The sequence below is a fragment of the Colletotrichum costaricense genome (assembly GCF_030867565.1).
Source record: "Colletotrichum costaricense strain IMI 309622 chromosome Unknown Scaffold_11.1, whole genome shotgun sequence".
In the NCBI taxonomy this organism is placed as follows: domain Eukaryota; kingdom Fungi; phylum Ascomycota; class Sordariomycetes; order Glomerellales; family Glomerellaceae; genus Colletotrichum; species Colletotrichum costaricense.
Window position 1 is genome coordinate 1,289,563 of NW_026848240.1, and position 25,587 is coordinate 1,315,149.

Sequence of the window (25,587 nt, forward strand, 5' to 3'; positions counted from 1 at the left end):
AAGACTGATTGACATTCGAGCTGGGCGATCCCTGCCTTGTCTTTACAGTTCGATGAGCCACCTCCGCATCATGTCAGGGGCCGTTGATATGGATGCCGCCGGCATCAGAGCAATTTCCCTGAATCGGATCGTTCTGGAATGTTCAGGACCCCGGAAACCCCTCATTTGAGCACGTACAAGATTTTGACAGCTGCAAATCGACAGGCATTGAGTCGTAGTAGACGGGGATAGATCGACGACCCTATATCGTCTACAAACCGCCTCAACCGCGCAAATTGCATCGAGTCGCTATGCATGCAAGGTATATGCGTACAGTGATGATCAGGAAGTATGCCTGGGAAGTTCCGCATTCGACTCGAGTCTTGGACATCTGATGCAACGCGAACGCGCGCTTTTGCTTGCGGACCCCGGAGGCTCTGTCGATGGCCACGTACATTCCAACGGTGCAGCATGATGCGGCAATCCCAGACCAGACCATAACAAAGTCCCAGACATGCAGACATATCTGGACCATGAAGTGATTCAGAGGTCTCGGGGACTGGTTCCCGGAACGAGGTCGAAACGTGGCATGGCGAGCAGAGTTTGGGCACCCGAGGAGAGAATTAAGCATCTTGGGATCTCTGGAGCTCGAGTCGAGCTTGAGTCCCTGACGCTGGAGTCAACCCAGACGCAGCCCAGGACGCGGTTGCCCCGGGGCTCCCTGGCTCGCCGTCACGAACAAAGCTCGCACATGTGGTCCATAACGGCGGGGGTGGTGCCTGCGGTTAGCTCCGCTCGGCGGTACTCAGTGGAGGATTTTGATGGAGCTTGGCATGAGCGGGCGGATGCCGGGCACGTCTCCAGGAGCCAGACAAATGGCTCCGTTCGCAGAGGGGCCGGAATAGCGCCGCAAATCATTTTGATCCAAAATAGCTGCAGGTCCCTGGCAAACTTGGGACTGAAGAAGCTCAGGTTCAGCTGAAGCCCCAAACTAGAGAAGGGTTACCAACAAGGGGGCAACACGGACTCGAACGTCTTGGACTGACGACTTATTTGTTCCCTCGTTTCTTCTGGCCATTTGCCTTATTTTGAGCCGTTGCCTTGCCGTTCCGTCGTGCAGCTCATCCGAAGTTGATTGGCCTCGAACCCTTTTCCCCCGCACATCTCCAAGGTCATCCGTCGATTTGGTCCAAGGTCATCAACAGATCGATCTTTCTTCTCAACTTCTTCTTTCATCAGCTGACTCACAAGACCACCTCACACGACCTTTGCCTCAGCTCTACCACCTTACTATTACTCACCTTAGTGCATAGTATACCTACTCAGTCCGGATACAGAAACGGCAGCGAACCCTCCTTTTGCTCGTAGCCGCCCCTCACTCATCCTTTCCCCCCTTCTCTCTCTCTCCGCTTCTCATTCGCCTCGAACTGTCGTTTCTTTTTTCCCCGCATTTGCACAGGCAAGCCGCAAGCTGCACGCCGCACGCGCAACGAAAGACGAGACAGGAAGACAGACAGACACTGGACGTCCTGACAAGACTGGACAGAAACTGGACTGGGCAGGTCAGGACAAGACCGGCAGCCGATCCCGACGGTCTTCGAGCAGACATCGGACACGGAGTGAAAAACTTAAGCAGCAACCAACACCTTCATGCGCTAGCGACGATCAACAAGACAACCCCCCGACGCCATCCCACCAGCCAGCTACCGACACCTCGACTGATGAGGCGAGGACAGACGAGACGCTACCTCCGCTACGCTATTCGTACATACATTTCCTCCTCCGTACCCTACGTACCTCACCTCACAGCTAGGCCACACCTTACCGACCCTACCTTACCTTAGCTTCCTTCCCCTTCCCCTTCCCTTGCCGGTGAGGGGCTGAGGCGGCCGAGAGTGGACTGGAACTGGCTTTTTGACCGGGGGGAGGCTGGGCTGCAGCACTGTCCGAGTCGAGGCTTGTTGCTCCACGACAGTTCTGCTTCTGGCACTGCACTGCTTTTTTGCTGGGCTGCGACAAATCATCACTCCACCGCGAAATCTCTCGCTCAAACTCTTTAACGGCCGTCACCCCTGTGACAAGAGTCCTGAGCCTGTCTCTGCCATCTCCCTTCTCTTGACTGTTCCCTTATTCTTATTGCGTCATGTTTTGAGTGATGGACGACACAGATTCCGCGAGAAATGCTGCGAGCAGAGCAGGCTCTGCAGAAGTGAAGGCCGAGTCACCAGGCGCGACCACGACCCCCGCCATTACCAAGAGCCAGCAGCAGCACCACCAACAACAATCAGCGCCGCCAAAGAGGACCGTATGCGATCACTGTCGAAGGAGAAGTATGCTGTTCCACTTCTCTCACGTTACTATTATCGTCGTATCTCAATTTGCATCCCCTGCCGTCCGTCCGTCGCATTCATGAATTTTCGTGCGATTCTTCCTCTTCCCAGCAGTCTGCCGCCCGGGCAGTCCATCTGTCGGCTTCATGGTACCACCATCCCGCCTTAGCTACTGCCGCTGATGCTGCTGCTGCTGACGTTGCTTGCTGCACGTCATCACCATCTTCACATCCATCATCAAGAACTGTTCATTTCATGTCCGCAACTCACGTCTCTTGCCACGTCTTTCATTCTTCTCGTTTCTCATACGATGGAGCTCATGAGAACTAACTGGCAATAGGAATCCGTTGCGATGGCAAGTTCCCTTGTGAGCAATGCGTGCACGCTTCACTCACCTGCAAGCGCGAACATGTCCCTAAGAAAAGAGGACCGAAGCGTGGCCATGGACGGGTCATAAATGAGTTACGCGCCCGGGAGTCGTCCCAAGGAAAGCAGCAACCAAAAGTCCAGAAACCTTTCAATGCAGAAACTGCGCTCGAGAGTCCTACAGAGTATGTGCGGCGTCGATTATCAGCAGCTTGCCCGCCGCTGAACCTAGACAGCGTCGACATTGGGATGAGCGGTAGCGACCTCGGCGAAGCGACATCTCAACATTCGTCCAACGCGTCCGCAGCATCGACCCCTCCGAGCTTTTGGGCTGCCGTCACCTCGAACCCAGGACATACCAATGTACCGGAGCCCAGAGGCATCTTCTCGAGCGATGAACTACGACCGAGGACGAGGAGCTATTTCCACATGATCCCCCAGCTGGTCGAGCTGTACTACGAGCACATTTACCCCATCATGCCTCTCATCTACATGCCGACCGTCCGCGAAACGATCAACCGACCCATGACGCCGAGCGAGAAAAACCTGATTTACGCCCTTTGCGCCTTGACGTCGATGCACATGTCTGGTAAAAGCATCGGCGCGCCTGGACCCACGTCTTGGGAAGTCGTCGGTCGCTTCTTCCTCGACGAGACCATTTCGACGAGGCAGACGTACGACTTCCTCGAGGATTTGTCCCTGTCCGCCGTGATTTCGTCGTTTTACCTGAGCACATCCTTCTTTGAAATCAACCAATCGCGCAAATCGTGGTACTATCTCCGGGAAGCGTTGACCAACGCACAGGACCTAGGACTCCAGGACGATTCAACATACTACGGGCTGAGTCGCGAGGAAACGCTATGCCGACAGAGGGTCTTCTGGATTCTCTTCGTAACGGAAAGGTTAGTAACGACTGACCGCTGGGTCACGCCAACGTATATTGCGAGGCCGCATCCGAGATACTAACGCAACTTGTGCTACATAGGTCTTTTGCGATTCTTCGCAACAAGCCAATTACGTTCAAAAGAACACCGTCGCTACCAACAACACGGCAACCCTACGAAGGCCCCGATATCCATGCCGGTTTTCTGCAGCTTGTTTCATCCTACACTCCTCTGGACGAATCGTTCGTGACGGCTTGGAATGAGGGGTCTGATCCCCGCGTCAGCGCAACAACGTTTTTGGCTTTGCAAAACCTTCTCTCCCTCCCTCCTGCATTCCTTCGCCCACATGGGCGATCATCACCACCAACCCAGCCTCATGGGCAGCTAATGGGTTCCTATGGTTCAACGTCAGCCTCTAGAGATGCTGGGGCACCAGAGCCGACAGACATTCAAAAAGCCGATTTGCTCATCACACAACAATGGCTTCGACTGATCGTGTGGCAGTCGTCGATGAGGCAAGGCCTTCTGAGCTGGACCAACCCGGCCGACTCAGGAGGTGGGGTATCTTCGGGCAGCGGTGTCGGCGGTGGGAACAGCATGTGTTTTTCGTTCCCTCTGACAGTTGCACGTGATACGGCCTCGATCTTATCAAGCTTGCCTAGTAAAGCTGTCGAGGTTCACGGAATGGGTATCATGGAGAAGATCTTCGAAATCGGAACCTGGTGCGTTAACGTCTTGGGGGCATGCGAAAGTGTTGGCTTCTCAACCGCCATGGACTTTACGTCAGGCGATATGGGTGTTCTGGGCAGCGGTCGAAAGGGGGCGAGTCTAGACCCTATCGAGTTCTTTGTGCGTACACTGAGTGCGAGCGACAACTCCCGAAAACAGTTCGCAGAGAAGCTGCTCACCGCTGCCGGCGAGAACCCAGGAAGTATGAGAACACAACTCAGCCCCGCCATGTCTGGAATGAGTTCAGCCGCCGCGGCGATGATTGCCGCAGGTCAGGCGCACCACATGATGGAGCAAGGCTGGGGACAAGTTGGACAACAAAGAGGGAGCGTTGTGGGCGAAGTCTTTGACGACAACGAAGAGAGCAATGGCAACAACCAGCAGCAGCAGCAGCAGCAGCAGCAGCAGCAGCAGCAACAACAACAACAACGGCTCGACCTCGGAAGCAACTCAATGCACCATCCTTCTACCATACCAAGTATGGGGTTGGGAATCGACCTTGGGTCCGATCGCTTGACGGGTGGTATGGGTGGAGTCGACATGGACGCAAGCAGTGTCGATCTCATGAGCCCATTAGGCCTGACTCGAAGCAACACCTCCGATATGGCAGCGATGGGCATGCCCGTATATGATACAGCCTGGAGCCCTAGCAGCGGTGGAACGGGGCCGCGCGAATACCCAGAACATAATGCTGGACCTTACACCAATCAACGTGAAGGGGCCCAAGGCTATCCCGATATGGGGAACGGGATAATGATGCATGATCGGATGGCAACCGGTACCGGCGGTCCCGTGGGAGGCTCCGTTGGTGGGGAGAATCCTGGTATGGACCCGCGGCAGCAGCAGCAACATCAAGAGGATAATGGCGGTTATGACGGACGGAGACCGGAGGACAAGAACGGTGGATACCCAAATGGTGGCAGGGTCGGTCTATGGCTAGGGACATGAAAACTTGTCACCACGTTGTTTGATCTTGACGCTGGACGGACAGGTGGATGCTCTGGGCCAGAGTAGGTCGGTTGTACTCATACTTCAACACTATTGGATAGGAAAAGGGAATAGGATTGGGCGGGCGTGAACTGGGAGCATCTGCACAAACGGAACTAGGAGTTTTACGTCGGCCACGGTTTATTGTCTACCAGCGGTTCTGGCGATACAGGTGTTCAAAGCTACCGTTTGCACGCTGGATGGCGTGTCGTAGCTTACCTGGGTGTTTAGTGACCCTGTTGGGTGGGTTCGGACTCGGCGGCATTCTACGCGTACATGTATATACCTCTGGTGGTGACATTGGATGAAATGTCTCCCCAATACACCTACTGTAATTGTGCTCACTCTCTTCTTAACTAGTTGACCTGCGTGCGCCTCTCCGGGCAGTCCCACATCCCGCTGTCAAAAGTAGGATGTCTCCGCGAGTGTGGAGAAGTGCCGGCCGACGTGGGCCCCGGGTATTCGGCAGCAGATTGAAGGGGTAAGCGGCAGGCTGCGGGCAAAGGTAACAGGGCTCGCTCAGGCTCGGTTGCAGAAGACTTGCAAGCAGTGTTACGGCGCAGTCTCTTGAGCCTGGACTGTTTTGTTGTTCTCGAAGGATGCGAAACCTTGTCGAGATCTCCCCCCCAAGCATGAAATACGGATAGATAAGCTTTTTTTTATTGCGCTCCTCACGAGGGCAATAATTGCCGATCTGACCCCAATTGCTCAGTTTCGGCGGGCTTTGCTGTATTTGAAAGAGAGGACGGGAAATGCTGGTTACAACCTTCACACAGTAGTGTAATGTCCATCCTCCTTCTCCCCAGCGCCTTACCTGTCACGCCTGTGCGCATGCAGCATCGTTGAAAAGCTTGGGCACGCACGTCACTTGCCTAACGGGGTAATAAGATTGCCCACATTGCAAGTTTCTGAAGACGCGGGGGAGTAAGGGTATTCTGGATTCGAATTGTCTTGAATCACATTGATTTGTTTTAATTTGATGATGGCAACGTCGGCGGCAGACTTTTGCTTCGATGCCACTGCAGCATAACGTCTGCGTCGCGACGGCGCGGTTGCGGCTGCGGCCCGTGGGGGCGGGTGATTTGCGTGCGATTCATCGGATGAGGTTGGATTCTGAGGTTATGCGGTACATGTGTGGCATAACATATTCTTTTTCTTCCTCTTTTCTTTCTCCCTTTTTTTTTTTTTTTGTTTTTGTTTTCGATATTTCCCCCCATCTCATCTCATCTCATCCCACCCCATCCCATCCAAATTCCCAGGTTTAGGCTTTTTCTTTCGGGTCATTTCTGTGGCTTCTATATGGCTTCTAGATCGTTTGATCTGACCCAAGATTAGGTCTGATCTGATCTGATGTTAATGCACTGATACCTGATATAGGCCCGGCGTCGAGACCGTGGTTGTGGCGGAGGAGAGTCGACGGAGTATCGAGAGGGTACGACTCATGATGAAGGAAGGGGGGTTCTCATTTGCTGTTATGCAGAGAAATCACCCGACAGATGGACAAACTAGCAATACCGATAACGACACCGAGAGCAACAAGGCATCTGCGGAGGCGGGCGTGATTGGATTCATCGGCATCACGAGCCCGCCGCAGATATTCTACATTTTTCAACGCGAGTCTTGGGGGATGGGGTACGCCACTGAGGCGCTGCGGGCGTTTTTAGGGGCACATTGGGCTCGACTAAGAGGTCCCCACGGGACGGACTGCGGGCCCGACGGCGGACGGAGATTGTTTTCGAGGCCGGAGGACAGCAGTGATGTAGGAGGAGGAAGATGGCATGAACAAGAGGAAGGACGATTTGGGAACGTGTTGGAGGCGCATGTCCATGATGGAAACGTGGGCAGTGAAACGGTGCTGCGGAGGTGCGGGTTTGAGTTTGCGTGGGAGACGGTCACGTCTGCGCATGGACGGGATGATGTTAGGTGTGTGGTGTATCGAATAGAGCGGCCGAAATGAGAGTCTGATCAGTCACTCGTGTAAGATGTCGTCACGTAAGGAGGTCACTTGAGGAAACGATGGTTAGGATCAAATGTGTTGGATGCAGGACGAGAGCGTCTCTGGGGCTCTCTCGCTCTCTTTCTTTCTTTTGTCTCTATGTTTTTGTCGTGTCCAGGCGTCATGTATGCCTAGTAAACTTTTCCTCCTGACTTTCTAATACCGAAAACCCATCTACCGAAAAACGCCGGCCACCGATGCCTCCAAATGTATGTGTATCCCAGGTATACGAATTCCCGTATTTCCCCGTCGTAGACAGTTGTATGAGGGTATCAAAAGTGATGTAGTGCTGCTGTAAACAAGCTCAGAACATACCTCCCCGGAAAAAAGAAGACTGAGAAGTCAAGACAGAGGGCTGTGAACATGTGATGATCTAGAAACGTCCACCACGTCTTCCACCGCCGCGGCCACCACCACCGCCTCCACCACCACCTCCACGGCCGCCAGAGCCAGCGGGACGGCCTTCGCCACCACCGCCCCCGCCGCCGCGGTGTCCGTGACGGCTCTTGGGCGCGTCAGGAATAACAACCAGGCCTCTGGTTCCACGGAGACCCATCTTGCCAATGGTGCTCTTCTGGATCGCGGGCGTCTCGGCGCAGGCAAGCGCGTCACGGGCAAAAGTGTTACCCTCAGCAACGAGCTGATCCTTGTCCCACTTGAGAGGCTTCATCCAGTTCTTGTAGTAGCCAAGCCAAGCCTGGTAGATCTTGGCCTTTTGCGCCTCGTCGATGCGCTGCTCTGCAATATCGTACACTGCCTCGGCGGACGAGAGGTCGCCGGGACGGGGTTGGAAAGTGATCTCCTTGAGGGTCCATTGCGGAAAGAACCCCTCGACCTCGGCAACAATGAAGATGCCCCGGCCCTCTGCACCCGCGCGGGCGGTACGGCCGAGACGGTGAATGTAGGACTCCTTATCGGCGGGAATGCCGACTTGGAACACGGATGTGACTCCGGGGAAATCCATGCCGCGGGCAATAACGTCTGTGGCAACGAGAATGCCTGACTTGGAGTCGCGGTAGTCGTTGGTGGTCTTTGTACGCTTGCTCTGTGAGATACGCGAGTGCAGAACGGCGGTGGGCGGCATGCCGGGCACGTTGCTGAGGACGTCACCGTAGAAGTCGGCAAGCGCGGCCGTTGGGGCGAAGATGATGGCCTTGAAAGTCTCGGGGCCGACGTGCGCAGCCTCCTCGCGGATAGCACCGACCATGGCCGGCGCAACGGCAGCGAAGGTGGGCACTTTAATGAGGTGCTGGGGCACGCGCTCGTGAGTGTTTGCCTCGCCAGCCGGGATGGTCGAAATGAACTTGTAGCCCTGGGAGAGGACGAGGCCAGCAACCTGCTCGACGTGGGAGGCAATGGTGGCGGAGAAGAGCATGCCCTGGCGGTTGGTCTTTGTCTTATCGGGAAGAGCGCGGACAATGTCCTTGAGGGCGGGCATGAAACCCATATCGAGGAGGCGGTCGGCTTCGTCGAGGACGAGAGTGTCGAGGTGGCGGAAGGCGTCCTTGATGTACTCGTTGGACATGTGATCGATGAGACGACCGGGGGTGGCGATGAGGATATCACAGCCGTTGAGAATCTGCTTCTCCTCGCGGTCCTTGTTGGTGCCACCGATGGCGATGCATACGCGGTACTGCTTGAGGCGCTGGAGGAGGGCCTCAGCCTCCTTGGCGATCTGCATGGCAAGCTCGCGGGTCGGGGAGATGACGAGCAGAGAGATTCCGGCGCCGCGGCCGCGGTTGTTCGTGATGAGGGTCTGAATGGCGGGGAGGAGGAAGGCGATCGTCTTGCCCGTGCCGGTCTTCGCCTGGACGAGGCAATCGCCGCGCTTCGGAGGGAGGAGCTCGCCCAGGGTAGCGGCCTGAACGGGCATCATGTGGTCGAACTTGAGATCTTGGGTGATGGCCTGAACCAGAGACTGGTCAACGCCGACCATATCGGCGAATCTCGGTGTATCTTGGGGGACAGGCTCGGTGAGAGGCGGCGCCGTTGCTTGGGCGGCTGCTGTTGCTGATGCTACCGGGGCCGACGCGGGCTGGCCCGATCTGGGAGACTCGTTGTACGGCGCATCGCGGCGGTCGCGTCGGGGACCGCGCTTCTGGTTCGAGCCTCTTCCTCTGCGATCCATGATGTCGTACTTTGGGGAGCTCTTTGATTTCTGTCCTCAAACGGCGAAGATTCGTAGGTGCCGTGGTGAAGAGGGAGTGATGTTGATTGGAAAATTTCCTGGAACAAGCAGGGACCTGACGAAACTGCGCTCAGCTAAGCCTAGCGTATCTCTGATAAGCAATTGCAGAAAAAGCGATAAGAATTTAGGGGTCCTGCGCATTTGCTCACACCGCTCGGCCCGCTCTGCCCCTCCCCCGCTTAGATCGAGTTCTTTGCCTTACCTAAGCATCTATCTTCTCCTGCTCCCTCACCGTTCATCAGGGAATGCACAGGCGATTTGCATCGCGATGACTGACCACCATGAGGAACCAGGACATTGGGCTCCTTCACGCCAGTCTTTACTTAATTCACGTTTCTAACGCAGATACTTGATAAGAGAGGGACAGCAAGGGCATAGGGCTATGTTTGTTGACAGCCTGACGTTGCCCCTGGCTTCACCCGGACTGGGTTGATGTCGTGGTCAGGTCTGAACCATAAGATGGAACCAGAGTACGGGATATATCCTGTCGTGAGATTTCATCCAAATGGTTTGATCCTAGTGGCGACTTATTGAGCTAGCATCATATCCAAGCCATCCGTACGTGGGCTCTATCAAGTGGCCAAAGTCAGACGTTGGGGCTTTTTTGTGTACGTGGGCATGCTGGAGGCAGGGCAATTTATTTAAAGACATGTTGAACAAGCAATTAGTTTGGCAACGCCGCACGAATGCCGTTCAGCTCGAGCCACATATGCATGCCGGATTTCGCTACCCCTTTGGTGTGAGATGCACAGCCCATTGAGAGCCTGGCCTCAACCATCGTCCTATAAGCATGGCAAGCAGTAAGGTATGGCATGCCTACGTAAACAGCATAATTGGCTTCTTACTGGCTCGAGAGAATACAGTGATCTTACTCGTGAGCTAAGGTGGCGTTCTAGGTCACACAATCTGTCATACCACGGCACAATACAAATCTATGCCTAACGAGTTAGCCGCGGCCTATCACTTGGCAAGGCGAACGAGGGACCAATAGGCTCAGGCGACTACACACTCATAAGCCCGACACCTCCCCTTCTACGTCTGCTCTGAAAGTGTTCCTGCTTTTGCTGCCTGGAAGCGATAGCCTCGGGAACTAGATTCGCATCTTACATTTACCTCCAATCTGCGGATGAGGGCAGCACTCTTTCTCCTAGTCCATGTATACTACATTATCGAAAAAATTGAGTTGGAAGCCGAGACCAAACGATGCGTCAACTGAAAAAGACCCAAAGCAGACACTCACACAAAGATTTTCCTTCAAAAGCCAGAGAAGACAGTCATCATTCAAGTCGCTATCACAACAACCAAAGGAATGGGTTGTAGATCAGGTCCCAGCGTACAACCTGAGAGAGTCCGAGCTACGGCAATGGCTTATGAATCGTTTCAGAGGAGAAGGAGCTGAAGCAAGGTTAAGTCAAGAATTGGTTCGTTTTGCTGGATGATTCCACGATCGAACATCAAAAATGTGTTTTGCTAACGAAGAACCAAAGCCTTTACATTCGGACTCATACATTTTCCGTATCCCCAAAAGGCTGTCAGAGGTAAGTGTAGATTCTGGTGTCTTTAAGTCTCCAACGGAAATTAGAATAAGCTATCCAGAGCATGCAACTGATTATCCTATTTTGCAGAAGGACAAACAAGATATTGATGCACTGAGAGAAACGGACGAGTGCGACCGAGCAAGACAGGAGACGAGAGAGAGGTACACCCCTGACCCAGAGTCATAGCAGATAATGGTGGGAGGGCTCTCAGAGAGAATGCATGCCAGTGGGCACAACAAAATATCGCTGGGTGTAGGAGATGGTGTGAGGGTATGCAGAACCACACATAGATCCTAAGCTCTGATTGGTATACAGTACATAATATTGAATATGTGCATGTATGTGGCTTCGTGATTTACTCCGCTTGGTGAGCCCGGCGTGGGCGGTGTGAGCAGGACTGCATTTTCTGAGAGCCTGCTTCTTGTGGAACAGGCCGGAACAGAGGTCGAAAGATGCACGTGGGTAGGTGGTCCACGCAACTGTCCCTCAAAAGCACTGCCCGCCGGACAGACTCATTAGGTCACTAGCTCGGTTCATATTTGCCAGAACTTTCAACCTTTCTCTCAGTCAATTGTTTCCTGTGCAATTCGGGGATGTTCTACAGGCACCCCACTCATCTGAGTACTCCTTTCGAGTAAAAACATCACGCTTTGGATCTGATCACGCACAATTCATGTTACGGGAGAATGGCGACCTCAAATGCGCTTCCCCATGAGTTTGAGCAGTCATATCTGGAACTGACTGCATTCCCCCGCAACCATATCGAGGCCAAATCGTACGGAGATGCCATCTTGAAGGGTTATCATGAGAGACTGTCAGATGGCGAAAGGCTCATGTTCATGCAAGACGAGGACAAAATAAAAGTACCGATACGCGACATCTCAGCCGACGGAAGTGTTACCAAAGTCAACGTTCTTAATGATGATCAGCTGAAAGACCTTCTTGGTCATGTTCCGCAAGACCCAATGCAAAACCTGGTTGATGGCTCAAATAGCCCTCTGGCCCAGGTATCGATTCGTGTTCAAAAAGATGCAAAGTGCCGTTTCGTGTGGGTCCCCTTCAAACTTTCAATACTCCTATCCTTGTCCCCCTTTTTACTTATGGTAGGTAGGCACGTATAACTAATCATGGATGTCTACTTCAGATTCCTCATCACAAAAAGCGCGGTAGCGCCCCTAGAGCTATCAGGGACAATGCTACGGCGTTTGCTAACGCACTACCAAGTCATGCCCCAGTTCCTGGACTTCATATGTCTATATGGGTCATCGGACACCGAGGATAATGGTCTGCGATTCAGCGGCTTCAAAAGCGCGAAGGTGCTCAAAAACCCAACGCCAGCAATGTGTATTCCACAAATGGATCGGAGTGGCAGAGCCTTCCAGCTATGCTACAACCTCAAGGTAACTAGGTGGGGAGAAGTGGATAATACCATGAGTTGGACTATCGAGCAGTATGCCGTATATCATCGCTTCGACGTCGGTACCGGCGTTCAAGTCTGGATGATTGGTGACCCCCATGCTGAGATAAAGGAGCGTGTAGGTGAGATGTTTCGCGAAAGGGGCGCGCACCAGTCGAAGTTTGACACCATCGACCACGCCTTAGGATCTTCCCTTGAGACGCACTTGGCACTTGCAGCATGGGTCACGTCTCAATGGAAGCGTGCCGTACTTGATCTTGGCAAGATCATAAATGATCTGGTAAAACGCTACACAGTATTCCTCACCTGGGTCACGCAAAGACATCTAACTCTAAGGTATAGAACCTGGAAATTGCCTACATCGAAGCCACTTTTGACCGGGAAAACCAGAGTTCGGCCACTTTAGGGGAGGTGCAAAAGTGGGAGGACAAAACCAATGAAACCGCAATAATAATGGCGTTCAACGTCAACGTCTTGAAGCTGTTTAGAGAATTCTATAAAGGGCTCGTTCACGATGAAAACTTTCCCAATAGAGAGAGGTGGGCCTGCCAACAAGAGGTTCATAAGTTTGCATCCCAAGTCGATGAGGTCATTGATGAGGCCGAGATGCTTGCCTCGATGGCGACAGGGCTGGCGAAAGTCGTAGCTCGCAAGAAAGCATCGGCAAGTGATCCAAATACGAGATCAACTTACTGTTATGAGTCATCCTAACAGCCTTCACTTTGCAGTTCATCCAATTCCTTCAGGGACAAACTGCCGCTGTTGCGTACGAATTGAACATCAAAATGTTCGAGCAAGCGAATCAAAGCGCTACCGAGGCAATCGCAATGCGGATAATCACCGTCGTTACTTTGATATATCTTCCTGCAACTTTCTCCAGTGTAAGTTCGTTGACCTCTGGGACCTGATCATCATCTGGCCAGGTCTGACGTCGTGCCTCAAATCGCTGACCTAATGTAACACTATAAAGACATTCTTTAGCACGGATATTGTCAAATATCAAGATGGCGAAAGCTTTTCCTGGCTTGCTCTGACTAGGTTCATGCAAGTTACCGTTCCCCTGATGTTTCTGACATTCCTCATCGCTGGAGGCTGGTTTTGGGTCGAGTCGAGAAAGAGATCTTCCCCAACTCGAATTTCAGAGAAGCGAGACAGCACGGATGAATAGCTAAGCTCTTTGTCGATTTTATCAAGGTGTCTTCCCGGCGTTAAAGAAGTTCTACAAGACCATGATCACCATGGCGTCGTATCATATTCGGGCAATTGGCTCAGAGGGGGTCTAAATAGTGAGCTGCTCTTGTTCCGCAAGTTGACTGTAGGGTATTCCATCAGACGCAATGCCTTTACACATAGACGGCAATCCAATAGTACGTGCAAGAACATTTCAATTATCTAGTACACCACAAAGAGAAGTAAGAGGAAGGGCTTGAGGGAGGAAGCTCACAACCTGCCTAGTGCAAGCAAGGGCCAGAGCGAACAGCTGAGGCATTTGTGACCAAGGCGATACTACTGTCAAATCGCTAGGATTTAAGTATAGAAGAAGGTGGACCGCAAGTCACATATCATTATATTGTCTTCGGGTTCGAGGATGTGAAGCACAGCCAGTGGAACAAAGCCCACTTCAGTCAATGGTGTCTGACTCGCTCAGTATAACCTTGGTTGGCAATTATCTATTACTGCCAGAAGAAGCGTCTGGATATGGTGGAGAAGACAAGTAGAAGAGCATAAAAGCTTAGAAGAAATACCTGCATATCTGATGGAATGGTCAAATTTTTCCGCGCTCGTCGATTGCAAACAAGTACCATTGACTGGGAGTGGAAAGTCGGAGACGGGATGTTTATCGCCTCCCGATGCGCCTGGACCTTGATTACGGTACCTAGGTAGTGGCCCGGAAGGACTGTGCTGATAAGGGGCGGGCGTTCTTTACTAATAACTGCCGGAACGCCCCCCTCCCCAACAGGACTCGGAACCATTCCTTTACATCATCACCACAGCACACACCCACCGATTCCGACTGACCTCATCTGTTCCGCGGGCCTATGACCGCGCCCCCAGGTGCAACACTGTAAGCGAAGAGTGCAACATGGGCCCGGACGCGGACGCAGCAGAGGCCGTGACGCCGCCGTCGACGGCCGCGGGATCCGCATCGGTACAGAAGCGTCCTGCCCCTGCGTCTGCATCTGCCGAGGTGCAGCGGTCCAAGAGGGCCAAGTACACCCCCGTCGCCTGGTAAGGAAAGACATCCAATCCACACCGTCGGTGAGGTGACCATCGCGTCGGAAAGACATGTCGCTGACAGAGTTTGACCGGGAAAAAGCAACGAGTGCAAGAAGCGGAAGCTCAAGTGTATTAAGGAAGATCACCAGGCCGTGTGCCGGCGATGTCTCTCCAATGGCGCCGAGTGTATCTTCATTCCTGGCCCGCAGCAGACGCCGTTGAGAGATCGCGAGGCCACCAACGAGAGAGATGAATCCATCAACCCGTATGAAGCACTCCCATGTTCCGACCACCGATCCAGTAGACTAATGGTCGTGACAGCTCACAATACAAGAACCTGAGCGACGAGGTGGCAACTCTGCGAGAGCAGGTCGCCAGCCTAACCTCGTCCCTCCGAGAGCTCACCGGAAAGATCACACAGATCAACACCCGGTCGCCCGCCGCCCTTGGCGGTCCGCAACATCCAAGTCCTCTGTACACGAGCGAATCCAACCGGAGGCCAAGCGAACCGAGAGAACCGCAGTTCGTCGGCCCTACCAGGTCAGCCTTTAGCCTTCGCATCGCGGAATCCTCGCTCTCCCGCGTGCACATCCAGACGCGCGATGCGTCGCCAACGAGCAGATCTGCATCGCCGGCCGCCTCTGCGAGGGCGGTTTCCGAAACCTCAGACCACCCAGCCTCGCATTCGGCATCGCGAAAGGATCTGGATTGTCTTTTGACGTTCGAGGCTGACGAGGTTTTCCGGCTCCTTGACGTCTATCAGGATGACGTTGAGTCTGTGTACCCATTCACCAATATGAACGATGTCTCTGCCAACTTGCCGCATATCCTCGACTTTGTGAGAGCCCAGCAGAACCCGACGGCGGGCGCAGACTCGATCTCTGCCGGGGATCGACCAAAAATTGAGCTCAAGGATGTCCAGATTGTCAAAGTAGCGATTGCTACCTCTATAGTGATGGAGGCTCAAGGCCAGAATGCCATAAGTACGAAGCTGGTAGATGCGGTGGAGCCGATCGTGTGTCGTGTGTCTGGCGAAGCCTTTATCGACCTGAAAGAGCTCCAGATCATGACTATGCTAGTGAGTCCTGCGTCTCCTGCGACCTGGTTCAAGTGGCCACCGGGACCTTCAATCCTTTGCTGACTCAACATCAGAGTATCTACTGGTTCCACTGCGGCGAGGAGTTACTGGCATGGAGATCGATCGGCATCTCTGGGCGGGAAGTATTGGAAATCGGTCTTCATCGTCGCGCGATCCTCCTCGAGAACTTCAAGGATCCCAAAGAGAGGGACCTAGCTCTGCGATGCTTCTGGTGTGTCTACGTACTAGATCGCCGATGGAGCTTCGGCACGAGTCTGTCTTTTGGGCTCATCGATCGTGACATCGATCCTGAGTTACCAGAGCCGGTAAGCTCCTCCATTGTTTGATCAATCTTTCTTGCAGACAAAGGTACTGATCATGGTTGATCAAGGGGGACGAGTATCCTTACCTGAGGTGCATGGTTGCCTATGGCAGGCTGTGTTCGAAAGTCTGGGAGGCGCTGCCGCCCTTCGAGTCACCATCACAATTCATTCCCAAGGATACGGTGGCGTTCCTCGACTTCATGACACTGAACTGGCTCAATTCGATACCGGAAGATTTGCAGCTTCGGCACCCAAGGCTAGGCCTTGCTCCCAGGATCCAGCCCCGCAGCGTGCATCGCCTCCGTACTCTGCTCTACCTGCGGGGGAACCACATGCGCACGCTCATCCACCGCCACCACGTTCTGAGCACCGCCAGTATCAAAGCAGACATGCAGAGCGCGAAGCTCGTCACCGAGATTGCTCTCGACACGATACAAGTACTTGTCCACTTGAACGAGACGAGCGACATCTATGCGCGGCAGCAGCACGCTTTCAACTACTTCTTGATGAGCGCCTTGGCAGTGATCCTCCTGGCTGTGTGTCACGCACCGGGTGTCTTTACTGAACCTTGCAAGGAGAAGTTTTTGAAAGCTGTACAGCTGGTGAAGGGGTTCTCTCGCCACGGGCATGCCAGTCGGAGGCTGTGGAAGACGATTCGAGGGCTCATGCCGAGCATCAAGTCGTTGGGCCTGCGCAGTGACCCTGAGAAGGGCGACGTACCCCAGCTAGTCGACAATGGGGAGACAGATCCGAATGAGGGCCATGTCGACGGATCGGAGCAGACTGTCGGTCAAAGCGAGCGCGATGGAAGGAGGACGGAAGCCACGTGGGATGCATACGAGGCTGGACCGCCGACAGCAAGCTCTATGCCGGACATGTTCAACATGGGCAATGACCTCATGAACCTCTTCGACGCTTTCGGGCAAGCGAATTCTGGGCACCCGGCGCCTTCAGACTTTCCTGTCGGCTTCTTTGGAGGGAATGATCAGGGGATGTCACTTGGAGATCCGGAAGAGATCTCACGGAGGTTTCAGGGACTAATTTGATACACAATCATGAGAGACCGAAGGTTCCATCGATTTCCGTCTTTTCAAATTCCAACCATTCCTTCTCGCATATTTCTAAACTACAACCTCCGTGTGAACGGAGACGCCAGTCACAACGTTATCAACAGCGGGTACCTCGAACTTCTTCCGCCCAAATGAGATGTAGTAGACCACGCCAAAGGCCAGCCACCCAGCCATTACAACAATCGAATAGTTCATGTTCTGCGGGGTAACGGGCATCGCCGAGGGGAAGGTGCTGAAGATGATCACCACAGTCATCCAGATCAAACTGATTACATTCAAGATGGGGCCCAAGACGGGACCAAGCTTGAAGGGGCCGAAGTCGGAACGGCTCAAGTTCTTCCTGCCGTGCACCAGCATGTACACGATGGGGATGATGTAGCTAAGGTACATCCCGATGATAGCCATGGACAGAATAGCGTTGAACGCGGTTGTGTTGCCGAGGTAGATGAATCCAAGCAACATCTGGAGAACCGTGACGAGAACGACGGAGTGGACGGGGATCTGCTGGCGCTTGTTGACCTTGCTGAGGTAATGATCGTACGGCGTGGCCTTGTCTCGGGCGAAAGCCCACAGCGTTCGCGAGGTGGACGTGATGCCGGCGACGGTGGCGGCAATGGCGGTGAGGATGATCATGAGGGACATGAAGGTCGCGCCGCCGTAGGACTTTGTCACGTCCATGAAGATTTGCATAAAGGGGAACCCAGTCGGAGTCGAGAGGAGGGCTTCGAGGGGACCGGTGCAGAAGAGGAGGACGGTGCCGTAGACGAGGCCCATGATGCCGTTGACGACGACGCTGCCGACCATGGCGATTGGGACGTTGCGGCTGGCGTTGGGCATTTCCTCGGCCAAGTGGCAGGCGGCGTCGTAACTGTGTAGATGTGTTAGCGCTTGTAGAGCGGTATGAGGAGGTGGTGAGCGTACCCGAGGAAGGGATAGACGGCGCTGATGAGTCCGACGAGCCATGAGACGCCATCACTCTCCCAACCACTGGAGTTGACGAATTCAGTGAAGACGAACGAGGCTGAGTTCTTGGGTGCCATGACGCCTAGCACGATCAAGATGGAGAGGAAACCGACGACGTGAAGGACACCTGGAGTTGTTAGTGGTGGTCTTTGTTTTCGAAGCCAAGAGTATCTAATTGCTTACCGGACAAAAGATTGGCGGTGGGGAGAAGTCTGTGACCCCAGATATTCATAACCATTCCATATATCAAGATCGCCCAGTAGAACAGCATTCCCTGCCATCTTTGTGGGAGATATGAATCATCGTTGAGGATGATGAGGGCCTGGGTCTGGAGACCGGCTGCGAAGGCAGCCGAGGAGGTCAGAACAACCTGGCCACCCACGGAAATCCATCCGGTTGTAAATGCTGCCGCGGATCGAGTCGATGGTGGGCATAATGCGGCGACCCAATGGTATTGACCTTTAAAAGGAAACGAATTAGTTTCTAGCTTCATGCAATTGCACTTCATCGTCTTGTTGAGTTGAGACTCAAACCGAGCATCTTCGTAACAAAGACTCTTCAGCATTCAATGGGAAACTTTACCTCCAGCAGTCGGATAAATTGAAGCGATTTCTCCGAGCGATGAGGCGATGCAAATGGTGCAAACTGTGGAGATGATGCTTTTCACGATGTCAGTCTCGTATAACAAAAGTTGCCATGAACCCCAGCTTCGATGTCAACTTACAGGTTGTAGAACAGACAAGGTGCGCCCCCGCTAACCAAAGCTGGCGCAACAACTGTTGACAATGCCTCCCATGTTGCCATGAGACAGAGACACAGAGCTCCCAACGCCGGCAACGAGAATTGTCTCTTCAACTCCTGCGCATGCCCGAGTTGGGCAAGTCGCAGGTCGTCGCCATTGACAACGTCGGTTTGTGACTGGGAGTCGATTCTTCCCAGAGCCGCGGCGGTATCTTTCTTCATGTCGTTGTCCATGATTAACAAAAACTGTGAAGTAATTTACTATGTCGTCGTACGATCCTACTGAGTTGACCCCTGTGTATCGGGCGATTCTCGAGTTATGTACGCCATGGCTATTACATACAAAGACGGTCCCGTTTTCTCTTTGATCTTATCACCGAAAGGGTTGTCAGATCTTTCAACCAAAAACATGCCTCGAAACCTGGCTGCAGTGCCGCGAGTTCCCCCAAAATGGAGACGATATCCTGTACCGGCGGTACCGCAGCAGCTTCCTGGTCTACCTTATCTTCAGCGCGAGGTCCAATCAACAGCAATGTTATAATCAGTGGCCAATCACAAGAGCTTCTAGCAAGCTTCAAGGCTGGAATCTCTAATACACTAGCTTCTGTCAATGGCTTATCTAGGCCAGGGTTGAAGATAAGAGAGCGATGGGGGCGCTCTCTTGACTCGGTGGCGTTCCGTCTTTCCGAGCTGCTTCCGCGTTGTACACATAAGCGTGTGCTCGGAAAGTCTTCCGAAGGCGTGAAGCAGACAAAGCGTCTCGTCTCATTTAATGGGCCAGACTTTCGACGTAACATCTATCCATCTCTATCACAGCATCACTATCAGCAAAACCAATTGAGAGCCTCTTATAGGTGGTTCCGCAAGTTGTCTGAATTCTTCATAAAGACACAATCTTGCTCAGTCTCGACAACGACCCTGTCAACCACTTCCGGCCACACACCTCTTTAGCACCCCTCCCCTCCCTTGTTCCGACCTTCCCTACTCGACCTCTCCTCTCCCACAATGGCACCCATTCCGCACCCCTTGTCCGCTCTGTCTCCGGAAGAGACCAACCGGGCGCGAGACATTGTCCTTGCAGCGCACGGCGGATCAGTCCTGGACTTCAGAGTGATTTACCTCTGGGAGCCGCCAAAAGCAGATGTGACCAAGTTCCTGGAGCTCGAGCACTCTGGTAAACTCACAGCCTCCTCACCGAGACCAGCGAGATGCGCACAAGCCTTCTACGATGTCATTGGCGGCGCCAGCAAAGCCCAGTACACCGAGTCTATCGTAGACTTGGGCCTGGGAAAGATCGTTGACCAGAAGGTCATTGGTTCCGAGCACCAAGCAAGTCTGACTGTGTACGCCTAGCCCTTAACACCCCCCCTAGCTGGCTCCCAGGTTTCCATTAAGTTCTGCAGCGCTAACATGCATACGTGCTAAGCTATGAGTTCGAGACCCTCGCTCAAGCTGTCGAGCGTTCCCCGCTCTTCAAGGAGAAGATCGCGGAGCTGCAGCTGCCAGAGGGCTTCGAGGTCGTCGTCGAGCCGTGGCCCTATGGCGCACCCGATGCCGCGGACGGGGACAGCCGCTTCTTCCAGGCCCTGATCTTCGCCCGTGACACAAGGAGCGGCAACCCGGACTCCAACTTCTACGCCTACCCCCTGCCCCTCATCCCCGTCATGGATGCGCACACCAAGGAGATTGTGCGCATTGATGAGCTGGCTACCGGTGGCAAGGGCGACGCCCTCCAGGGCAAGACCCATAAGCCCACCATTGTTGACCACTGCCAGGAGAGCGAGTATGTGCCTGAGCTGTTGCCCAATGGCACGCGCAAGGACCTGAAGCCCTTGACTGTTGTTCAGCCCGAGGGTCCCAGTTTCTCCATCACAGATGGCAACCTCATTGAGTGGCAGAAGTGGCGCATGCGTGTTACCTTCAACCCTCGTGAGGGTGCTGTTGTTCACGATGTCCGCTATGATGGACGTCCGGTCATGTACCGTCTCAGCATGAGCGACATGGTAAGTTACTTCAACACTTGTACTTAGTTTTGGTTCTAGAGCTTTCACTAACAAGAATGTGCTCTAGACTGTACCTTACGCTGACCCTCGCCCACCTTTCCACCGCAAGCAAGCCTTTGACTTTGGTGATGGTGGTCTTGGTAACGCAGTCAACAACTTGACTCTTGGCTGTGATTGCCTCGGTGTTATCAAGGTATGTCTCAATGCTGAATACCCCAAAGTCATAGCAGTCCACTGACATGGTTGGCATAGTACTTTGATGGTGTTCTTACCGATGCCAAGGGAAGTGCCGTTGAGACCAAGAACGTCATCTGCCTTCACGAGCAGGACAACGGTATCAACTGGAAGCACACCAACTGGCGCACTGGCCGTGCCGTCGTCACACGCCGCCGTGAGCTCGTCATCCAGTTCATCATCACTCTCGCCAACTACGAGTACATCTTCAACTTCAAGTTCGACCAAGCAGCCGGCATCGTTGTCGAGGCCCGTGCCACGGGTATTGTCTCCGTCGTCAACATCGACCCCGGCAAGACCGCCCCCTGGGGTAATGTCGTCAGCCCCGGCGCCCTGGCGCAGAACCACCAGCACGTCTTCTGCGTGCGCATCGACCCCTCCGTCGACGGCCATGAGAACACGGTCGTGCAGGAGGAGAGTCTGCCGCTCAAGATGGACCAGCGGACGAACCCGAACGGCAACCTGTACGAGGTCAGGCAGACGCCCATCACGACGTCGGCGGGCTTCGATGCCGCCCCGATGAACAACCGCGTCTTCAAGATCCAGAACCTCAGCAAGCCGAACCCCATCAGCGGCAAGCCCGTCGGATACAAGATCACGCCGCCGGCGACGCAGCTCCTGCTCGCCGACCCCAACAGCGTGCAGTCCAAGCGTGCGCTGTTCGCGCGCCACCACCTCTGGGTCACCAAGTACAAGGACCACGAGCTATTCGCTGGCGGTCGGTACACCCTGCAGAGCAAGCTCGAGGTCGGCGGTGTCAGCGATGCTGCTGACAGAAATGAGGACGTCCTGAACCAGGACGTTGTCGTCTGGAGTGTTTTCGGTCTGACACACAACCCTCGCATTGAGGATTGGCCCGTCATGTGAGTATTACCCTTGATTTGACAGCGATTCTGTGATTGCAGACCGACTAATAATGGAATCAGGCCCGTCGAGATGTTGCAATTGCACATTACTCCCTCTGATTTCTTCACTGGAAACCCTGCGCTTGATGTGCCTTCAAACAAGGACATTGGCTCTCAATTGACTTCGGGCAACCAGAGCTGCTGTGCTGAGAAGGAGGCTCCCATCAAGAGCAACTTGTAAACGGCCTGACCAGATTGACCATCAGTCTATGTATTTTATGAAAAAGCGCTGTTTTTAGATAGAGCATGAGACCCATGATATCAGAATCATTAGTTACAATTTCATCTCAAGATTACCTCATTATTAGACCTCGCGAGTGTTAGCTGAACCGAGTGTTTTGACTAGCACATCTCATCGTTGATCATTCTGAATATTCTGGAATTGCTTGGTGTAGTACTGGCTACTTCTGATGAAAGTATCTGTACCTCTTTAAGCCTTTTACGTTTTTCGTATGTTTCCTAAAACTGAAATTCGTGGACGCGGAATTTAATTACTACAAAAGACATCAAAAGCAATGCAGATTTGGATCAGACTGCTGTAATACGAGGATCTAGATGCAGCATTGAGATTTTCACTCGATGGGCTTACTGGCAACGCCGGAATTACTATCCTCATGGCTTGCAATTCACAAAATGTTAATTATACCACATGGAGGGAAATTTCATGTGTGATGCGCTGGATTATGTTAATGATGCCATAGATAGTCCGTCACATGTCTCTACCATCCAACTCATCTGCCGAATCTGTATCTCGAAGAAGCCTTGCTTCAATCTTCCAAACACGCCATGGTGATCTGAGCTACTATCTCTAGTGCAACCCCGAAAGGCTCCATGTATGATCCACTGCTATCACTTGCCTTCCTTGGGTGCCTAAGCTTGGCGACCAACATTAACCTTTCCGTAGCCCCCGTGTGTCGAGGATCGGTGTCAATTTACGTTGAGATAAGATAAACCTACGGGTAGGTAACCATCGGAACGATTCCGGCGAAACAAAACACGTCAACGAACCCCCACAAGAGATAAGAGAACGCACAGCTCGGAACCGGAAAGCACTCATTTAGATGATTAGATCGTGTGATGGTGGCGTATCGCCGACGAAGACCACAACTGTTGACACAAGGAAGTCAGGCCTTAGTCCGAGATCGGGGAGGTCCTCAAGTCAATGAGACCGAGAGCTGTGGGATGCCGATATCTACAATAAATGATATCCAACGTCTTCCATACTTAGCTACCGTCATGCCCGGTGCGATTCTCGACAATTGCCTGTTCTACCTGACAGCCATAAATGCTCAATTAGACGGGGAGTACCCAACTGGTAAGTGCGTCAAGGACTGAAGCATCCTGGCTAATGAACAGAAAAGCTGCCTATATAAAGCTCTTGCTCAATGGACCATGATGTTCTGCATGTTCCAAAAAGTCCGGCCGCAACTTTCCTCTCTTTCAATTTGAAGTCTCACAACGTACCTGCGAAGACCGAAGAGCGATTCAGTGGGTGGGCTCAATTGTATCTTGAAATTGATAATGGATGTTCAGCATATGCCGCAAGACCACTCGCAATTGCGTCGCGATCGGTATTAGTGGGTTGACATCTATCGGCGGCAACTGACAGCCTGATGACACGCAGACTTGGTGTCATGGCATTCAGCTCGAGGGTCACTTGGTCAAGTGCAGTCCGAGCTTGTTGATGCACAAGTCATCCGGCATCTAAATATGATCGTCTGCCCATACGGTGGACCTGAAATAAGTTCTGGTGCACCCAGCTCCCATCGGCCGAATTTGGCGACTCGCCCGGGGTGCATGTCGTGTTCGACAGAATTAGGCTCTTTGTGTGGATTCAATATATTTGTTTTCTATAGTGCTCGGACAGGAGGACCGAAAGGGAGGCCAGGTCGATTCCCCGAATCCAAATTTTCAATCGCCTAGATTCCTCGTCGTATCTTGTAGAACTTGAGGATTGGCACAGCTTGATCGCCTATTGATGGGAAGTAGGTTGTTCATTTTGCAGACAGCACTTGGATCTCAAAAGGATCAAGTTGAAGAAATTCTGCCTTTTTAAGCAGCCGCAAGACCCGCCCTCCGCCTGCAGGCCATCTTAATTTCCATCGTGATCGATGTGCGTCCGACAACCCCTGAAATTCCCACGTGCGCGACAATACACGCTTTGATCATCCCTAGGCCCTTTCGCATCCTCAATGTCGCCCACATCCAAAGCCCATGTTGGCTCAAAAGTGTTTCTGCATTTAAGCAGCGGTCTCGACCTTGATGCTGGCCGAGCCGGCGGACTGGTAGCCCTCGGTGGCGACGATCATGTAGTCAAAGGAGGTACCGAGGGTCATGCCAGCGTTCTTCCAGGCGGTGAAGAAGTTCTGGGTGGTGACGGTGCCGCCAACGCGCTTGCTCTCGCGAATGGCCCAGAACTGCTTGAAGGTCTGGGTACCGTCGATGGACGGGGCGTTGGTACGGGTGCTCTCGTACAGCTTGTAGACGGAACCGTCGGAGGTGACCTGGCCCTTGAGGGTACCAGCGCTACCGGGGTTGTACTCGCCGTGGTTCTCGACGATGTAGTACTCGATGAGCTGTGAAGGTTTGGGTCAGCGAGTCTGCTAATGTGCACTCATGTAGTAGCAGGTCACTTACAGGGTTTCTGGTCCATCCGTAGACGGTCAGGTAGCTGTTGCCGTTGTTGACGGGGGACCAAGTGCCAGAGTACTTGATGCTCTTGGCACCACCAGTCTTCCAGCCCTTTCCACCGACAAAGTTGCCGCCAGACTGCCACTGGATGCTGTAAGCGCCAGCGGCGCCGTTGGTGTATGTGACGGGGGAGGCGCCATCGGTCCAGAAGCTGTAGAAGTAACCGTTGCTGGTTCCCTGGGAGGAGGGGGTCGAAGCGCGCTTGATGAGGTCGGTGGTCATGGGCTTGTCGGTGGCGGGGGCGGCGAGGGCGCCGACGACGGCCAAAGAGGCCGTGAAGAGAGAAGTGAATGAAACCATATTGACAGGTTGGTTTTTAATATGTACAAAAAAGGTCAAGAGAACGAATGTAGCGGTCGGAGTATGAACAGAGAGGCTGGTGAGGCTGAGAGAGGAGGAAAGGAGAGCATCGTGGGATGGGCGAGGACGAACCCCGTCCTTTTCAATCTAATTCTTTCTCGATCGTTTCTCTGGGCCTAGAGCAGCCACCGATGATGGGATGACAGGGGAAAACGGAGATTCAAGTGCCGTTTCCTATGGGTATTTGGGCATCGGTTGCATGGGAACTGGGGGTTGTGTTCTCGATGGGACCGCCTTGCCCAGAATAAACTAACGTCGACCCACGTGGGTAGCATTCTTGGGACCGGGTGGGAACTTCAAGAAGTTGCTCTCTTAGCAGAGTTGCGCGAAGTTTACGAGCTTGTCGGTTTTGGGGTGACAAGAGCCCATGTGTGGTTCACTGGCTCATCACCAACCCCTGGGAAATCTTTCCCAAACGGTCGACGAGTGGCCGGCCGTGATGGACCGATGAGGAACTGTGGGGTTCCGCCAATGGACGTGTCGAGTTTAGGTCAGGAGTCGGATTGAGTGGCCGCATCGTCGGGAGTAAATGAACCAAGCCGGGGCCGATGTTGCATGATCCTTGCTACGCTCTCCGCAATTTACGCA

The 25,587-nt window shown here is 53.4% G+C and overlaps 7 protein-coding genes across 7 annotated transcripts; 4 read left to right on the forward strand and 3 right to left on the reverse strand.

Annotated features, from left to right (window-relative positions):
• Positions 1 to 493: 493 nt before the first annotated feature.
• Positions 494 to 7,232, forward strand: CCOS01_10784 (fungal specific transcription factor domain-containing protein; the record flags this gene model as incomplete). Its single annotated transcript, XM_060458938.1, has 8 exons — positions 494 to 862; positions 1,439 to 1,772; positions 2,148 to 2,309; positions 2,650 to 3,577; positions 3,661 to 5,212; positions 5,688 to 5,756; positions 6,301 to 6,401; positions 6,653 to 7,232. The coding sequence occupies 8 exons, from the start codon at positions 494 to 496 to the stop codon at positions 7,230 to 7,232; spliced, it is 4,095 nt and encodes a 1,364-aa protein (XP_060310740.1).
• A 412-nt stretch (positions 7,233 to 7,644) lies between these two features.
• On the reverse strand, positions 7,645 to 9,399 carry CCOS01_10785 (DEAD/DEAH box helicase; the record flags this gene model as incomplete). Its single annotated transcript, XM_060458939.1, has 1 exon — positions 7,645 to 9,399. One exon carries the CDS (start codon positions 9,397 to 9,399, stop codon positions 7,645 to 7,647), a length of 1,755 nt encoding a protein of 584 aa, XP_060310741.1.
• A 2,824-nt stretch (positions 9,400 to 12,223) lies between these two features.
• On the forward strand, positions 12,224 to 13,395 carry CCOS01_10786 (uncharacterized protein; the record flags this gene model as incomplete). Its single annotated transcript, XM_060458940.1, has 4 exons — positions 12,224 to 12,694; positions 12,757 to 13,081; positions 13,129 to 13,299; positions 13,385 to 13,395. The coding sequence occupies 4 exons, from the start codon at positions 12,224 to 12,226 to the stop codon at positions 13,393 to 13,395; spliced, it is 978 nt and encodes a 325-aa protein (XP_060310742.1).
• Positions 13,396 to 14,374: 979 nt separating this feature from the next.
• CCOS01_10787 (fungal specific transcription factor domain-containing protein) lies at positions 14,375 to 17,078 on the forward strand (the record flags this gene model as incomplete). Its single annotated transcript, XM_060458941.1, has 5 exons — positions 14,375 to 14,643; positions 14,732 to 14,896; positions 14,953 to 15,709; positions 15,784 to 16,035; positions 16,101 to 17,078. Coding segments are annotated over 5 exons (2,421 nt in total), but the record flags the coding sequence as incomplete, so codon positions are not given.
• A 75-nt stretch (positions 17,079 to 17,153) lies between these two features.
• CCOS01_10788 (amino acid permease) lies at positions 17,154 to 19,040 on the reverse strand (the record flags this gene model as incomplete). The annotated part of the gene is made up of 5 exons (XM_060458942.1): positions 17,154 to 17,970; positions 18,024 to 18,192; positions 18,249 to 18,524; positions 18,648 to 18,724; positions 18,790 to 19,040. The coding sequence occupies 5 exons, from the start codon at positions 19,038 to 19,040 to the stop codon at positions 17,154 to 17,156; spliced, it is 1,590 nt and encodes a 529-aa protein (XP_060310744.1).
• Positions 19,041 to 19,811: 771 nt separating this feature from the next.
• On the forward strand, positions 19,812 to 22,129 carry CCOS01_10789 (copper amine oxidase; the record flags this gene model as incomplete). Its single annotated transcript, XM_060458943.1, has 5 exons — positions 19,812 to 20,149; positions 20,233 to 20,809; positions 20,877 to 21,002; positions 21,062 to 21,906; positions 21,970 to 22,129. The coding sequence occupies 5 exons, from the start codon at positions 19,812 to 19,814 to the stop codon at positions 22,127 to 22,129; spliced, it is 2,046 nt and encodes a 681-aa protein (XP_060310745.1).
• Positions 22,130 to 24,188: 2,059 nt separating this feature from the next.
• On the reverse strand, positions 24,189 to 24,939 carry CCOS01_10790 (glycosyl hydrolase family 11; the record flags this gene model as incomplete). Its single annotated transcript, XM_060458944.1, has 2 exons — positions 24,189 to 24,524; positions 24,586 to 24,939. 2 exons carry the CDS (start codon positions 24,937 to 24,939, stop codon positions 24,189 to 24,191), a joined length of 690 nt encoding a protein of 229 aa, XP_060310746.1.
• Positions 24,940 to 25,587: the final 648 nt, after the last annotated feature.